Raw genomic sequence first — 17,921 nt, forward strand, 5'->3', positions numbered from 1 at the left:
AAAATGGGTTGCCGCTCAAACGGCGGCACACCTTCAGAGGTCTGTATGTGTTCCTCAATATCAAGAAATTTGTTGTCTTATCTACCCTAGCTAATTAATGGATCTGGTACCACAGAAGTTTATTTCAGAAGTGGTCAAGGAAACACACTTACATGACATGACTAGTAACCAGGATAACGAGCGTCTAAATGCATCTCAAAACTTAATTTAAATCGTTGTCATATAATATAACTTTAAAATAAACCTATATATATTTTCATTCGCGATGGTGGTTAATATTCTTGGAAAACGAAACTAATAACACGATTGGATGATCGTCCAGTTCAACTTGTACTATTATATAAATAACTAAACTAAGAAACATTTGAAAAAAGGGCAGGGTTGGCTTCGTACGATGGTAAAAGAACAGTCCTCAAAACCTGCATTTTATACATTCTGTTGGCTCTTTTGTCACGAAAAGCTTAGAGTTTCTTTGGAAAAGTGCAAAATCGCTCAGCTTTTCATTAACTGTTCAAATATTTTCTGCAGGGTTCTGTATCAAACACATAAGAGCAGTAGAATCCGAATGTGAAACTGTTGGACAAATGACACTATGAAATGAATTTGCAGCTGAAGACGGCAGAAAAAAAAAAAAAAAAAAAGACATATGTTGCAACTTCGACCTGGCTACTTGTATGTTTCCCACTCCAATTTCTGCGCAAATAATTTATTCAGCCCAAGAAAATGAGAACTCGTTTTCTGCACTAAATCTTAGCATATCGATGCCGTCAAAGAATGACGATTTAAAGAATTTTGAAGGAGGTATTCCAGAAAACAATCGAATTCTTCAGCTGTTTCCAGTTGGAAGCATTAATAATTGCGAACTTCTTGATCCCATCGAAGAGGAAGACGGTATTACAAGAAATCATCGACCCAAATTTAGAGTTGACTACGATTTTTTTAGTTTCTTACCACATAATTGACGAAAGGGTTTCATAATTTGTTTTATGTTCTAACTGATGGAAATGTGCATTCCTAATATTTGGGTGGTCACATCCCCTCATATTTCTGTGTTTAGAAAAACTAAACACAATAAATTATTTAATAATATGGAAAAGATCAAATGGTGGTTAATGTTGTTATTTATTTTAAATAATAATTAAATCATTATATATGTTGGATAAATAACAGTAGCTACTGTCAAGAGACCGACAATGCAATCTTTAGACAGAATCTAGAGAATGAAGACACAAAAGTTTCAGAAGGTGTTGTCCTGGCCTCTGACCTGCCTGCTCCCGTCCGAAAACAATCACCAACAAAATTCTACATTGACTCAAGGGTTGAATAATTAATGAGAATACATACACTTAATGGAACACTTGCCGCTCATTTGACACAGAAGTATGGGGCGAAGTCTCAGGTTCAACGCTCAATTGTGGCATTCTCCACCCCCAACTCACACCACACACACACACATAAATATATATATACTTGAAAATTTCTTACCTGCATAGCTGTCACGAAAATGAGATTTATGCCAAAAATTAGAGGCAAAATGTGATAATTATGACAATAAAATAGTTAAAGTAAAGTTTACCTAATTAAGAGTTTCTTGGCTTCACATGTTGACCTGACTGAATCTTGAGTGACTCTTCGTTCTCCACGAGCTCAAATTTACCCTTAATTACAATATGGATTAATTCTAAAAAAATTCTTAGTCCCCTTTGTCATAGTACGTGATTTCATGAGGAAAAATTTAACAAAAGAAAAGAGAAAAGTTGCAATTTTAGAGGTGAAAATCAACGCAATTAATAATGAACACAACTGGGAACTTGAATTAATGAATCCTGTTCGTTCTGCTTCTAATGGCTTGTACACTTGGATTAAATTTCAAAACTGTGAATCCTGTTAGCCCTAGTCTAGTCAAGAACAGCTCACTAATGTACAGTAAGAGCGCAGAAATATCATCCCTAACGGCCTCTTGTATCAACTATCAACCCACAGCTTGTTAACTACAACAGCTGAGACAAAGAATTGACGGATTATTAATGCCTGGATAACAGGTACCAGAGAACGGACGCCTTTAGCCGTTCCAAAATTCGAGCATCTGCCGTTCCTCCAAAAGGAATGGCAAAAAATGAACTAATCGCAAACAAGATAAAGTGGTTTGCCAGGATGCAACCGTGCAAAAGATGGGAACAAAACAACTTATCTGGTTCTATCACTGCAAAATTCATGTCACCGATCTTGAATCTTCGGACTTGTTCAATTTGCACATGCAATCTGGACATGGAAGTGAAAAGATAGAGTCATTCGGTCTCTTCAGTTCTATACCTTTTGAATCACTGTGTCCGCGCATATTAAGCATGTGCTTCTTGAAACTTTTCCATCTGGGACAAAGAATCAAGAAAAAAATATGTATTATAATATGAAAAAGGAAAAAAAGAAAAGAGAAATTCAAGTGACAAAGGTAAAACTATTAGCTTCCATGCTAAAAAATAGAATTTCATTGAAATTGTGTAGCAAAGCGTGGTGTCATCAGAATTTAAATAAACTTCATATACTAATTAATAAACAGGTACAAATATACTTCAAAATTGACATACTAGATAACAAGGTTAAAAACAAACCAAAAAAGAACCATAGCTTTATCGACAATGAAAAAAAGGTTGTGGTGAAACCACCACCTGGATTGTCATAACACCAAGTCGCAAACATTTGGGAAACTAAAAGTATTACCCAATATTTGGATTGTCAAATAATAGTGCCAACTTCCTCTTGTCAGGCCTAATTGTTCGTGAATGTCCACCATACTGATATCTTCGATGCCCCAAAAGGAAATGAGGGAAATTTCCACCTTGAGTGGTAACAAATACTTCACTGTGAAGACAAACAGTGTAGTCTATAGCAGCCATTCTGGAAGAGTAATTCTGAAAATAAGTAACTTGAGTCAAAAGTGTCACAGAGTGGGATGAATCAGAAGCGAATACAAAAAGTACTCTCATGAGTTGGAGAACAAAGATGTAAAACCAATTTTTGATTAGATTTAGACCTGAAATGGAGCTAGTTCCTCAGCAGATGCCAGCATCTCTTTTGTCTGGAGTAACGGAAACATTTCCAGCAGCGGAGCCATGTTCCTTTCAGAGTCATATATCCTTCCAGATGCTAAATAAATAGACGTACTTTTGTCAAAGCCCATCCCTCGTAGCATCAGACCTACCTAATCAATTATGGGAATTCAAGGATTAAACAGAGAAAGACTATATATATCGCAAAGGAAAAAAAGGTTAACAATATACAAATGGAAGTATTGTGATGGATCTCGCTGAAAAGATGCAAAGGTATCATAATTCCCCACAATTCTCCGCAACCTAACTTTGCTTCCTGGCACACAACTCTTTTAGTGAATTGAGAAATAAAACTGTCGTAACACCCAAATTAATAACAGCGCAATTTTTTTATGTGATTGTATTTACTCGAGTAATTTATATTTATTATATTCTTTAAAATATTAAACATTATACATGACATACAATTTGCCATTTAACCAATTTTGCAATCAAATTGATTAACAAAAAAATAGAACAACGACGAGGTAGTAGGTGTTTTAAACATTCGTAAGGACAAAATGTCAACTAAACAAATCATTTTGATAAATGTTTTTTCATATCTTAGGCTTGAAATGAATAGATTGGTTATTCAATATTTTAAAAAAATTACTCCGAAATTTAACAAGTCATGATTGGCTCATTTAAAAAGACCACAGTGTCTTTTTATAAACTCAAAAAATTTGTGGTATCTACGTAGGTAATCAACGCCCTGCAGCCGTATAATAGAAAATATAGAGAAGTTTCATGGTTCATCAGAAACAAACTTGCTAGCAAAGAAATATAAAAAGGAAACTGAAAGATGGCGAAAAAGATAATAATACCTCTAAAGGTGTTAAGGGACATTTCCCGTTTAATCTGATGGCTCCAGGACGGATGACTCGACCAGGTTTAGTAAATTTTCCCTTCCAGCCTCGTTCTCTTGCAGCATCCATGTCAATTTTTTCTTGCTTCCCACCATCATATATACAACAAGAGAAGGCGACCATATCCTAAAGAAGAAGATATTCAGCACTTTGCTTTTGCAAGTGTTCAGCTAAAAGAATGTCCTAATCCACCCCAACTAACCTCCTCAAATCGAAGATGAACAGAGACATACTTGCCACTATTATTTGCACTTCGTTCATTCATTCTTGCAACCAAAGATTCGCCTAAAGTTAATATTGGATTCGAAAACCTTAGAGCTTGATAATTTGCCAAGCATCTAAGTCGTTGTACCACCGAAGGAGCATCAAAAGATAGTCGATTTGCAAAGGGTGAAATCCTTATAATCCTGAATTGACAAGTTACAAATGGTAGAAACTTTAAATTTAAAAAACTACGGAAAAATGTTCAAGCATTTGTAATGAAAAAGAATGAGTGAGAAAAGATACTAATTACACAAAAAGGAGATAAATACTCTAAACAATAACAGACAGACAAATGCTCAAAAGAGAAAATGCAACAGGACTAAGCTAGAAAATGAGACAGAATTGCCTTAATGTCAATGAAATTATGAAAGTAGAGGCAATAGGAGAAGGAAATAAGATAAACTCCAATATCATCAGTATCCAACTCTTACAGTTTGCTTCACGTTGATCATGCTCATTCCCACATGTACTTGCTGAAATATAACTAAAAGGAATCTAGGACAGTCATCATGCACCACACGAACCCAGAGAAAAAACGAAACAAGGAAAAAGGGGAAAAGCCACAATTGTAAAAGAAGAGAGAAGAAAAGAGAACAAGCAGATGGTAAAAATATTCACACTGAGATGTCATATGACTCATTGAAAACTCAAATTTTGTACATATTTCAGTTTTGAAGCTATATTTATCAGGAGATAAGTAATCAACTATGTAAGTTAAAGACAATTTCCAATTCATTGCTTGCCACATAACACATTACACAGAGAGGCAAAGAATGAGAACAACTAGCCAGAAGGACTCACTTCTCTTCTAGCAACTTGGGAAGTACTGTACTCCTATAATACTGGATGGATGACCATGCTTTTATCCTGAAGTTGTGCACGTTGCTCATGTTATAGTCAAATCGCTCCATTATGTACCCTGGAACAGTTTTTACTATCCGGACATCATTTTCCAGGGTTTTCATAAAAAAATCTTCATCGTATATGTCACCAAATTTGCTGCACACAGAAACGGTATAAGAGACACAGACAACAATATGTTTGAAACAAGAATAAAATGATGCACCTTAAAAAATTTCCACGAGTTTTATTCAATGTCCCAAAAGCAAATACTCTGAATCGATTGCCAATTTGACATTCAAGTTACACAAACATATGTTTTTGAAACACATAAATATGAATCGAATACAGAAACTACAATACATTGCAAAAGATCAACTTACTGTATTCAAATATTTATAGACACAATACATGTAACTTGGCATTCTGGTCAGGTAGTGAAATATTTTTATGTATCCACAGTAGAAAATGAAACACTCGAAATTATTGATTTGATAAACAACTTCTTGATATAAGAAAAGTATTTAGAGAAGAGAAGCCAAGTAACTTCAAACTCATATAAAGTAACTAATTTTCTTTGTTATCTGATATCGTTTTCATGTATGCACCAAGTTTTTGGAAAAAAAGTTAATAGCAATAGATTTTGGCAGCAAGATTTGGCACAGATAATAAAAATACCCACCTTGGATCTCTCCAAATACTGTGAAAGTGGAAGTTCGGAATCACAAGAGTTGCATTTAGGTAACCTGCCACAGCCACCGCATTGCATATCTGGAAGCGCCAGCACCAATGAGAAATAGCATGTCAACAAATGGAAAACTATGAAATCACAAACTGCGGTAAAAAGGAATTCATGATGTTGACGAAGCATACCGACGTTCTCTGCTGATTCAAACCACCATTGGCCTCGACAAAAATATATCCATTTGATTCATGCAAGCCTGCAACGATAAGTAGATCTACTGCTTAACATACACATCTCAATCTCTTTTCCGAAGAACAGATTTAAATGTAACTTAACATAAACATCTTAATCTCTTTCCATAATAACAGATTCATATAATCGCACAGAAGCGAATATAAGAAGTTTAACAACAAAATGGAGGAATCAATACAGAATAAAAAAAGGAGGAATCAACACCGTGATCAAAATAAAATTAGGGAACCATTAACATCCTGACTACATTACCTCCATTCATGTCTACTTTTTAGATTTGTATTATCTGATGTTTAGAGGAAAACAAATACAGAGAATGTAAAAAATTCTCATGATGAGAAAGTTTAGAACCTTCCGTGGACTTGTTGATGCACGGCCTCCATTCACCACCTTTATAAGAGTGTTTCCATATAGTTGATATCTACAAAGTAATCAAAGATTTCTATAAATAAAACTCAGCAGAAAAACTAAGAGACATTTTTTAGGTACAAGAAAAGTAAAAGAGAATTGCAACTTATATTCTCCCAGCAAACGTAATTTGTCATTTAAGGGCATATTAAAATATTGAGTAACTTAACTTATTCATACACCCGATGAACATAACCTAATACAATATCCCTTCTACATCAATCTACTAACATGGATCAATAATACTTTAAATGTCACATAGTAGCACAATCAGGATGTGAAGGAAAATAATAACCAACGTTTTGGTGTGAAATTTTGGATCTTTCTCTTCTCCAATATATAATACCCCATTATAGCCATTCTTTTTACTCAATTCAATTTTTCTGAATCAGCCAGAAGAAACCATCATAATAAAATGGAAAACCTTGCACATTTTAATGAGTCAAATAGATATAGCCGATTGAAGCGATTCCAGCAAAGAAAACAAAGTAAATGCGGACATCAAATCATATCCATTAGCCACACCAAGCAGAAACAATTGAAGTGATTCAGAGATCTCAACAACAGAAAGCTTAGAGCACAGATGCTTAAAATAATGACACTCCCTTTTGTACTCGATCAAATTGCTAAATTCATCTCAACATTTCGACGCACCATATAAAAAATTATCTTGTCAAAAGCTAATGTGCCATGGAAATTCCAAGCTCCAGTTTGAATGGTATTAAGCAAAGACTGATGACTCATGTACCAATATGAAACGAAAAAGAAAAATGTTTCAAAATAACCAAACAGCCAGGTCACTATCAAGAACCTAGAACCCATCAATTTCGGTTACATCACCGTTTCTTTTTTTTAAAAATAAAAATAATCCCACTAACCGCATCGCCATAGGAATTATCAGAGTCCATTTCAGCGCGGACCTTCTCGTACAGCTGCGGGCTTCGATAAACCGACCCGGGTGCAGGCCTGGGCTTAATAACAGGGACGACATCAAACGACACCGTTCCCATATAAAACAGCATCCCACCAATATACAGCAGCGGAGCGAACAGAAAAATCCCCTGCCGTTTTAAAAGGACGGAGAGAACGATCCACGTGAGACGCTGCGCGAGTGTCTTGGGCGCGGCGACTCGGGAAGGTCTGGATGAGCGGTGGCGGTAACGCGGCGAACGGGAAACTGGCGAGGCTGGGGGCGAGGAAGGGCTGCTGTTTCCGCTGGTGGGTAGGCGATTGTAAGCTTGCATCGCTCTCTTTTCTTCACAGCAATATCATTGCGGGAAATGATTGAAATCATGAATAGAGGAAAAGCGTGGAAATGATGGGCACGTGACGCGAGGGGAGTAGGCACGTGCTCTGATGGAGATTTGCAAGGAACCGCGACTGGGAAAGAAAGCCGAGGAAGAGAGGGAGTGAAGCAGGAATAGGGCTTGTTTGGGTTCCAGGCTGAGATCCCTCTCTCTGCATTATTTTAGCAAGTGTTTAGTGCTCAATTATTGGATTAACATTTGTAATTATATATTTCTATATCATAATTGACTTAATTTTTTTTTTTTTTTTATCATTTCACATGTAACTTACAGCTGCCACAATCTAAATATTGTATTAATAAATTATTCAATAGCAACTCCTTTTTAAAAAGAAAAAAATTGATACTTATTGGCTCAGTATATATATCATTAAAACTTTAAAATAAATATTAATATTAAATGGTTTGTTTAGGATGGAGATAATGAAAGTCCTAGGTACCTTTACGTGCACGCTAACGACGCTTTTCTAAATATTCTAAGAATGTAGAACATGACGTATTTCATGTACAGATGGATCCGGTGGTAGAAGAGTTTGTTTTTTTGCAAGAAATTTATGTTAGACCCTCCGCCGTACGGCACGCACATGTATATAGTTCAGCATACCTACACAGAAACATGACAGCTCTACAACAGATTCAAGAATATGTACTATGCTATTTGGATGTAAGCACCAGGGAGTTTTTCTTGATGTTCGAAATAATTGTAAGTTGGACACATCGATCATTCACCATACATGGAAACTCCCGTTCGACTAAAAACATACATCCCTCATAATCTTCGACCACAGTAATATCTGATTTGTCCTATTTACTGATGACAGCACGCTTAAGTTTCCAAGATTCGACCCTAATTTGTTCTTGTAATTTAACACATCTGAAAATGAGTATCACATTACCAAGATGCGGAATGTGTACAAGTTCAATCTCTGGCTAAAGGATTATATGAGAATACAGACTGCTTCATTGGCCATATAGTCCAAACTACTATCGTTTCCTAATCTTTCTTTCTCATTTCTCACTAGCTTCATTGTTCATAGATTCGTGAGCAATCAATGATCCGGCACAGAAATTTTGACAAGGGGGGCTAAAATGCACAGATTTATTCTATCACATCCAGTCATCAGAGAATCCAGAATCATTACCACTTGTAGATCAGCATGAAGGTAAAGTAACACGAACAATACACTGAACAAAATCAAAAAGTTTAAACATCTATCACCACAAAATGGAATTTTCTCAATTCCGTGTCCAAGGAATCTCATTAGCTGGTTCTCAAATGGTCTGCATCAAGATAATACAAACTCGAGATTCTTCAACTCTGATTAAGCTTTAATGCCAATTTGTGCACAAAGCAATACTACCTCAAAGAACGTTTTTAAACTTACTAAATACCAAAACAGAGCTAGTATACCAAAATCATCTTGCCCTATCATCCATCCATTTTGGCTTGGGTACCACCATATTCAGGAAGGAGAAACAACCACTTTTGCAGAATTCAACTGTAGAACAAACCCACAAAATCCCACATTATACAGCCATCGTCCCACAGCAGTAACATAATCCCAAAAAAGGGAAAAAAAAAATGTAGCTTAGGTGATTTTTCTGATTGTAGAATAGCAGCTGTTATTTTTTGTGGCGGCAAGATATCCTCTACCAGAAAGAGCTGGGACCAACCATTCAGCCATGGCTTATATTTTATAGGTCAGGCTTTTCGAGCAAGCCTCAAAAGGTGATGGTGGGTGGGTAAGGATCCAGTAGTTATAAAAGAGGAAGAAGTTTTAAATGCGGCAAGGGTTTTAGAAAAATATCCATAGGATCCAAGTGAACCCACTGACAGCATTGGGCCCAAAGCTACGTAAAAGTTGAGAACTGAATTTACTCATTTTGGGCTTAAAACCAACTCAAGCCTCATGGAAGGCATGATGATAAATCAAATTTTTTGTGTATATATGGAGATGCGATAACGCGATATCATGAGAGTGATGAATACATGTTGTTTGTGCTGTTATATGATTTAAAAAAAAATTGAATTATAATGTTATAATCAATTATAATATTTTTTTTATAAAACGACAAACAATGGATATTAAAAATTGTTGAGGGAAGAAACGAAGAACAACAGACATGAGCTGGTGTGATATGTGTACGCAACTTGCCCCTCTTACATTTTCGCATATATTTTATATATGTAAGTTGATGTTTAAAAAAAATTATTATTAAAATTTCCATAATAAAAATTACAACTCCTCAGTTTATGTCCACATGCAACTCCTTGGTGGTGGCTTGTGCGTGTTTGTATGTATGTGCACTAAGTAGTCTATTACGTTACACTAGGCATAATGTGTTTTTATTTTTATTTTTTTCTTTATCATAAATAGTTATGTAAAGTTAAAAATTTTAGATACTTTCTATTTTTATTAGTTTTATTGAATAGTTTTTGCATTTTTCATTTTTCAAATAACTTTTGATTTTATTTTTTAGGGGTTGTCGGTTTTGATTTGGAAAGGAAAGTAGGAAACCTGGGCAGAGGTTAGGCTGGGCAAATCATAGGTTCAATAATGTGATATCTTGATTTGGTTATTTGTCCAATCAATTACAAATTCAATCATTTAGGTAAATAACTTGATAAATCCTTTTCATATAATAATAATAATAATAATAATAATAATAATAATAATAATAATAATAATAATAATAATAATAATAATAATAATAATAATAATAATAATAAAAATTCACAATAATTTAAATATACTTTAATTTGGGGAGAATTTGATCAGATTGAGCTATATTATTTTTATAAAAATTATGAAGAGTTGCCCGCATCAGACCGAATAATGAATAATCAATCTTTCAATGGCCGATCACCTACTTATCCGTGATCACTTCAGATTTCCATTCAAAACTATCAAATTAACCCCCAAACTTCCTACCCCAGTCCCCATATATTTCCCACTTTAGATGGCTACTAACTTTTTTTCTTTTGTCAACTTAGGAATTAAATTATATGTATATATATATATTGATGATATTAAATTTCGCAACCGATACTATTTGTTACAAATTGAGTCACAAAGTAGTCTACAAATATCGCTAATCAGATAAATCGTATTGGACAAATTATGCGCGACATGCTCGATCGATAAAGTGTTGGTTCGTGATCATTAGTTAATCGTTCACATGTTCCACCAACTTGAACATAATACTTATATAAACTTAAATCATATATTTTAGAATATATAGACGAAGTACCAAATTTACACTTACATCTATAAAGTACATGATTAAACAATCATTACGTTATAGAAAATGTATATATATCTCACAGCTTGTAAAATAAAGTAACCCAAAAATTGTCTTCTTAATCCTCATGTCTGGCTCATAAAAGGAAAAACGGATGGATAACATCCATCATCTTTTTGAAAAATAATTGGGGGGAGAGGACCATATTCTTTTTATTCTTTCAAAGATCAATCACAAGGTAAAAATCTAGCATATGATTTGTCCCACAATACCACCCAACGTAAAATCCATATAAAACAAACCCCACTTTTGGCGTAGGCCATTGTAGGAATATGCAAAGAAGGTGGTGCCCAAGATATTTTTTTTTTAGGCTGGTGGTGCCTAAGAGTTGGAATCTGGTTATCTGATGTATCAAAGATGATTTTTTTAGGAATTTACATTACAAGAGGCATGCTTTGCTGTTCTCCTACACGTGTGTGTGTGTGTGTGTGTGTGTGATGACTTGACATATGTCCAACCTTCGAGATATATGAGATCTTGAAAAAATTACAAGCTTTATTTGTGAGGATAAGAAGAGAGTCCAGAACATCACATTTACTTTTTGTGGCCAAAAAGTGTGGAGCAGAATCTATAATCAATAAATAAATAGAGTATGAAATCGAAGTAATTAAATAAGCCAGTGATATGTTGAATTGGTTGGATGATTTTTCTTTCTTCGGAAAAACAGAATCTTAAAATAGTTGTAAGAAGTGCTCTTACTTGTTTTCGAGAAAACGAAAGGGAAGATGAACGCAGAATATAATCTTGGAATGGTAATAATGGGATGTCACTTTAGTGCGCTTGCCAGTAATTCTCTGTGATTCAGAAAGTGGGAAGACTAGTTAGTATAAGGGGACCTCTATCGTGATAAATAGATAGGCTAGAATCTTTTGAATCGAGATCTTTTATTCTTATATTATTAATATAAAAGGCATATCCAACAAGTGGTCGTGCCGGAGTGGTTATCGGGCATGACTAGAAATCATGTGGGCTCTGCCCGCGCAGGTTCGAATCCTGCCGACCACGTTTTTAAATTTTAATATTATGTCTTTTCATTTTCTTTCTAAAAGTGTTACTGCTAGTCTCACACTTATATTCACTACTTTTTGTTAGAGTGTCCTGCGGAATTATAAAAAATTATGATCATTAAGAATACTCGATTTTCTTAACCCGCGTGAGTTGCGAGCTTAGGTGGACCAAGTTAAAATATTTTTAACTCATTTAAAGACGATCTAACCTCCTAATCCACATTATGGTTTTTGGCGAGCCAATTTGATTTGTCGATTTGGTCATTCGACTTGTACCATCTAAGCGATCATATCTGGATAAAAAAAATTAAAAATCGAATTAGATATCTAATATAGGCCCTTATATTTTTTGGTTCCGGTGGTACTATATATTTGATAGAAAAAACCAGCATTCATATTTTTAAGTCATAATTTAGTCAAAATGTGATGTTTTGATACATAATTTCATGGAATTATGTTATCAAATCTTTATACTTCAATTCCTCTCAATCTACTAGGCTTTTACACATTTTTGCACGTTTTTCTCCTTTGATATTCTCTATAAAGTTTGGCCACAACAAAGTTCGATTTGCAGATATATTTGTTATCATTATCGTTTCAAATGTTGAAGATGTATTGATACGTTAGTCTTTAATTGTTTCACATATTAACACAAAATAAAATACATAATTTTAAAGGCGGAAATCAAACTCCATTAGCAATATATACTGCAAATATATTCTAAAATTATTGAACAGAGACAGGGTTGCGAGAATGCTCTGTGTAAACCAACTTTTCTCCATTTGAAAGTGTCAAAAATTCATAATCACTTGTTCTTAAAAATTTTAAGTGCTTTCCCCGATTGCTTATATTTCTCGATATCCATTAGCAAGCTCCTTTCCCAACTCTAACTAATCATTTTCATGCCTCCACTCACTTTTAAGCAATCATTATTTTCAATTGCATGTTCTGAATAATATCCTTTGTAACCGAGTTGTTTAAGTAATCGTCAATTACAAGATTGATGAAATCTTATATTTTCAAATCATTTTATATTTTGAATAAGTTACAACTTCTGAAAATAAGCGATTTCAACCTGATACAGAGAGTAGAGTAGTGAGGTTAAAGATTGATGACAGCTGAAATACACAAGTCTTAGTTCTTTCATCAAAGTACGTACTAGTTTTTTTTTTAATGGTTTTTGTTGACTAATTCCCTATCAACCCATTTATCAGAAAAGAAAAATAAATAAATTCTTATTTGCAATATTTATATGTACATGCATTGATGTTCTCGATGCAGTAAAATAGCTAGGCCTCCTGAACCATTAATTGACATAAAGGTGCACATTTAAAACTTACCTAAATTTAATAACCAGCTTAGATAAGTGCACCACTCATCAATATTATATTATTACTGACAAGATTGAGTTGCTCTATCTTCCCACGGGAAATTGGCCTTCAGTCTCCAGCTAGTCGATTTTTTTTGTGTTCAGTCTCTGGGTACTTTTTTAGTATCACATTTTCACATGAAGTGTACCATATTTTGTATGACATAGTACCAAAGAAATATTTTGATTGTGAATTTTTCACCAACTTCCCCTTCTTCCAACCCAATTAATTTTCCTAATATTTTAACACTATATATAGATCTTTTATATTTTATTAAAATTTGAGATTTAAAATTCACAACATGTTAGAAAATAACATTCATGATATGACATATAAAAATTATTGGACACTTGAGATTACTTTTCCTTTTTCATTTTTGGATTTTTCCAGGTTTATTACATATCTCTGCATTAATTTCCGTGACACATGGGCCAGATATATAAATAAAAAAATTCAAGGGATTTTAACGTCCCTTGCGGCTATGTTTTAGTCGGAATCGGTGATACAACTTAATTTATGTTGTTTTTATATAATCTTAATTAATTGTTTCACATCGATTGGATAAATAATCTGGGAGTTGTATATATTGGTTTGAATAATCTTTTCTTTTTGAGTTAGCTTTTGGGATTGAGTTAGGTCCAAATTCTAATCTTAATATATAATTTTATTGAATTAAAAAATTTATTTTCCGATAGCAAAAAAAATTGAAATTTTATATTATTACAGTAAAAATTTACATTCATCGACAAGGACCAGTGGCAAAAAAATAGAATCTCGAGGAGGCGGAGGCAAAGAATTCTTAACATGTGTGTGTGTACGTAATAGCAAAAATGGGTGCTAAATATTCACGATACGTTTGAATTTTGAATTCGTTTTATTATGATTATTTACACTAAAATTTCATTTTTATTAATTTCTATATTTTTCCACATAATTATTACACTTATTTAACTTTTCACTTTGAAAACATATTATGATGCTCTATTTCATATAATAAGTTAATTATGTTTTAAAATTACAAATATCTCAATCATTGTAATTTTTTATACAGACTAGTTACTCTACACACGTGATGTACATGTGTAAAGTCTTTTTTTTATCATTATCGATGGACTAAAGTGAAATTTAACAAATTATGGAAGGACTATATTGATATTTTAATTGTTGAAATAAAAAATAAAAATAAAAGTCTGGGTTGAAATTTTTAAAAATAAACAAAAAACAAAAATATAATATTATTATCATATAAGGGTAAAATTGAAGGAAAAAGTTGATATTCTTCCTAAGTAGTTACTATCATGCCTTCAATTTTAACAAAATAGAATATATATGCGATATATATGATTTAATAATATTTACCAAAACCAAGTACTGTATGATTTAACGAGCACAACAAAAGTTGTCCATAAAAAAACAAACCCAAGCATATATATATATGTATATATATGTATAAATATATACACACACCTTTTAATCTCACAAATTATTATTATTATTATTAATATTGTCGATGACTAAAAAGAATCTTGAATCATTACTGTTCTACTTTGAAATCACGCAACTTGGAGGAATGTGTTTTTGTTTTTTTTAAAAAACATCGTAATAAACTTTAAAAATACAAAAAATTTACATTTATTAGAAAAAAAAAAATTATAACTCGTCATTGATTTTATGAGTTATAACTATCCAAAAAAATGGCCCTATTTTCTTTCAAATTTTATAATTTGTTTGTTAAAATTCAGAATTTTAAAATCAGATATTTTAAAATTAATAGTGATAATATATTTGTATTCGTTAATAGTACACAAAAATGCAAATTTACTTAATTTCAATTCTATTTAATTTTTTTGAGCGAAAATTTATGTAAGTTTTTGTGTTTATATAAATTTTACTTTCATTTTTAAAACAAAATTTAATTTATTTAAAACATTCTTATTTGGAACAAAAACTAATTTTTGAGTCCATCAAAAAATAACTAATTATGTGGGGTCCAAAACTACTCTAACTCCATCCAAAAAAAAAAACTATCACTCCTAAAATATTCTTATTATTTTTAAATTTATCCTCTTATTTTAAAGGAATAAAAATTAATATTAATTTTTAAAATTATTTAAAACAATTCATAATTTTATTTTATTTCTTTTAAATATATATTTTTAGTAATAATTGTTTTCAATTTAGTTTGGATAATTAAAAATAAAAATATATGAAGAATTTCTTGGAATATTTAAATTCTATCATTTAGATTTTGAAAATTTTAAATTAAAATATATAATCATATTAATGGTTAAAGAATGATTAAAAAAATTATGATTAGAAGTAAGAGTAAATAATAAAATTAGATTCTTAAAAAATCAAAATTAAAAAATAGGAGAAAATGAGAAAAAATATATAAAAAAAAGACATGTGTCCATTATTAAAAGAAAGGGGAGTAATGCTCCAGGAGGAGCATAGACTCACCCGGATATAACATGAAACATGTACGTTATGCTATTGCACAAACATGACACGATTATAATTTGGGCTATTAAATTCTTTGTCATCGGAATTTTAGGCGGTTTAAATCATCCACCATTATTATTTTTATTATTATTATTATTAGATTTTACTTTTATATTTTAATTTTATGAAAATCAATTATAATAAATCAACGTATTATAATTCGGGTTAAAAATATTTTTCTGAATGTCCAGATTAAAAATATTATTGGTAATTTATTTACATCAATAACTGTCGTTCACGAAAAAAAATATAAACGTAAGACTCAAATTACAATATAATTTAAAAGATTTGAATTGTTAATTTGATGTCATCGGCTATAATTTTTGTAAAGTGACACTTGTTCAGGCCTACAATTGTTATCAACCGCAAAACTTGTTCAGTTTTCCATGAGTTGTAAAATGATATAATTAATGGAAAGAAGATTATTTAGGATCGACAATTGTATTTATTAAACAAACGATCGAAACACGAGTTTAAACTGCTAAAAAATTTAAAAAAATTGAGTTATACTGTATGGTCTCTATCAGCCGTGTTTTTGTTGTATTATACGAAATAGCAAGATCAACGGAGTTTGCATTATACGATATGCATTTAAGAAATGTATATATATCCTTGCATCATATTTCTATTTCAAAGTATCGCACTCCAACCAACTTTAATTTATTAGACTTTCCCTTCATTTATTCCTTTTCTCGATCTTCTTTATAGGTACCAGATTCTACATTTATCCATAAAGACATAAAGTTTAGTTTTTAAATTAACCATCCCATCTCATTTGCTTTAAAAAAAATATTTGTAAGTAACAAATAATTTTTTAAATTATATAAAATCAGATATTTTGTAAAGATGATTTCTTACTTTACTCGTGGACGTTGATTGCATTATTGCACACATACACGTATATTACATAGGAATCCATTTTCATGCAAATTAAGGGACAAACAAGACATCCACGACCATACGCATGCATCTTCACTTTTATTGTTAAATACAAAAACAAATGAGTGAGTACAAATTCGTATAAAGATAGATGGACGACGCAGCGTTGAGGTGGAGGGACAAATTTTCGATCTTTTAAAAAAATCATATGATATCTCTCAAATGAGCTTAGGTCGTGGATAACCCAAAACATTAGCTAAATAGCTTTGAGTTATGGAAAACTTCGAGTAACATCGTATAGGAGACCTGTCAAATAGTCGGAGTGGTGATGCCACTCGTATGAGCTCGGGTCGGGGATAACCCGGGACAATAGATGAATAGCTTAGGTCATGGAAAGCTTCGAGTAACATCGTATAGGAGACCGGGCAAATAGTCAGAGTGGTGATGCCTCAGATGAGCACGGGTCGTGGATAACCCAGGACAATAGATGAATAGCTTGGGTTGTGGAAAGCTTCGAGTAACATCATATAGGAGACCGGGCAAGTGGATGCCCCGAGCATCATTTCCTCGGACTAAGGGAACATGTGCCCTTGGACAAAATCCGGATGATATCTTCTTGTCCAAGTTACCTCGATAAAAACAGCGCAGGTATGAGATACCTCAACTCGATAATCATCATTGTCAAATCAGGGGACATAGTGGATGGTCATGGGCAGTTGTTGTCAGAAAACAGGGTATGTGCAATCATCTTGCCATAATCAGTAAGCAGACACTGAAAACAAGATCATCATTGACTTTCTTTTTATAAATATCAGGTTTGCTCAACATTTAAAGATTCATTCACTTATATATTGCATACACCATTTTATTACAAGATTCTCTCTAAAAAAACCTTTCACTGACTTGAGCGTCGAAGTGGTCATGCCGGAGAATCTTCTGGCACTCATTAACATTCTTTCTCCCTTGAAGTGCAGGTCCAGATACCCGGACAACCATCTCCAGCACATCAATCCGACCCGATGCTATCGCTCACAAAACTCATACCCGATTCACCCGGTCATCATCATCATCTGACATTTTTTCCTTTTATTTGAAAAAGCGACAATTTTTTTTTATGACTCGCAGCTGCTATCTTTCGAAGTGCATTAAGTAA

General features: G+C 32.8%; 1 protein-coding gene and 1 non-coding gene across 3 annotated transcripts; one reads left to right on the forward strand and one right to left on the reverse strand.

The window, feature by feature from the left end:
- Nucleotides 1-1,791: 1,791 nt before the first annotated feature.
- Nucleotides 1,792-7,909, reverse strand: LOC140808834 (protein ESMERALDA 1-like). Of its 2 annotated transcripts, none has more exons than XR_012113023.1 (10): nucleotides 7,280-7,909; nucleotides 6,345-6,414; nucleotides 5,930-5,997; nucleotides 5,739-5,827; nucleotides 5,018-5,215; nucleotides 4,155-4,359; nucleotides 3,911-4,078; nucleotides 3,032-3,199; nucleotides 2,719-2,895; nucleotides 1,792-2,369 (listed from the first exon to the last, which is right to left on the reverse strand). XR_012113023.1 is itself a non-coding variant. In XM_073166128.1 (10 exons), exons 1-10 carry the CDS (start codon nucleotides 7,643-7,645, stop codon nucleotides 2,213-2,215), a joined length of 1,680 nt encoding a protein of 559 aa, XP_073022229.1. In that variant the 5' UTR covers nucleotides 7,646-7,904; the 3' UTR covers nucleotides 1,792-2,212. The 2 variants fall into 2 exon arrangements, 1 of the variants encoding a protein (XP_073022229.1); XM_073166128.1 differs by having other exon boundaries at nucleotides 2,719-2,909; nucleotides 7,280-7,904.
- Nucleotides 7,910-11,933: 4,024 nt separating this feature from the next.
- On the forward strand, nucleotides 11,934-12,015 carry TRNAS-AGA (transfer RNA serine (anticodon AGA)). The gene has a single exon. It is a non-coding gene; the product is annotated as a tRNA-Ser (tRNA).
- The last annotated feature ends 5,906 nt before the right edge of the window (nucleotides 12,016-17,921 follow it).

The sequence above is a fragment of the Primulina eburnea genome, chromosome 13 (assembly GCF_022965805.1).
Source record: "Primulina eburnea isolate SZY01 chromosome 13, ASM2296580v1, whole genome shotgun sequence".
NCBI lineage: Eukaryota > Viridiplantae > Streptophyta > Magnoliopsida > Lamiales > Gesneriaceae > Primulina > Primulina eburnea.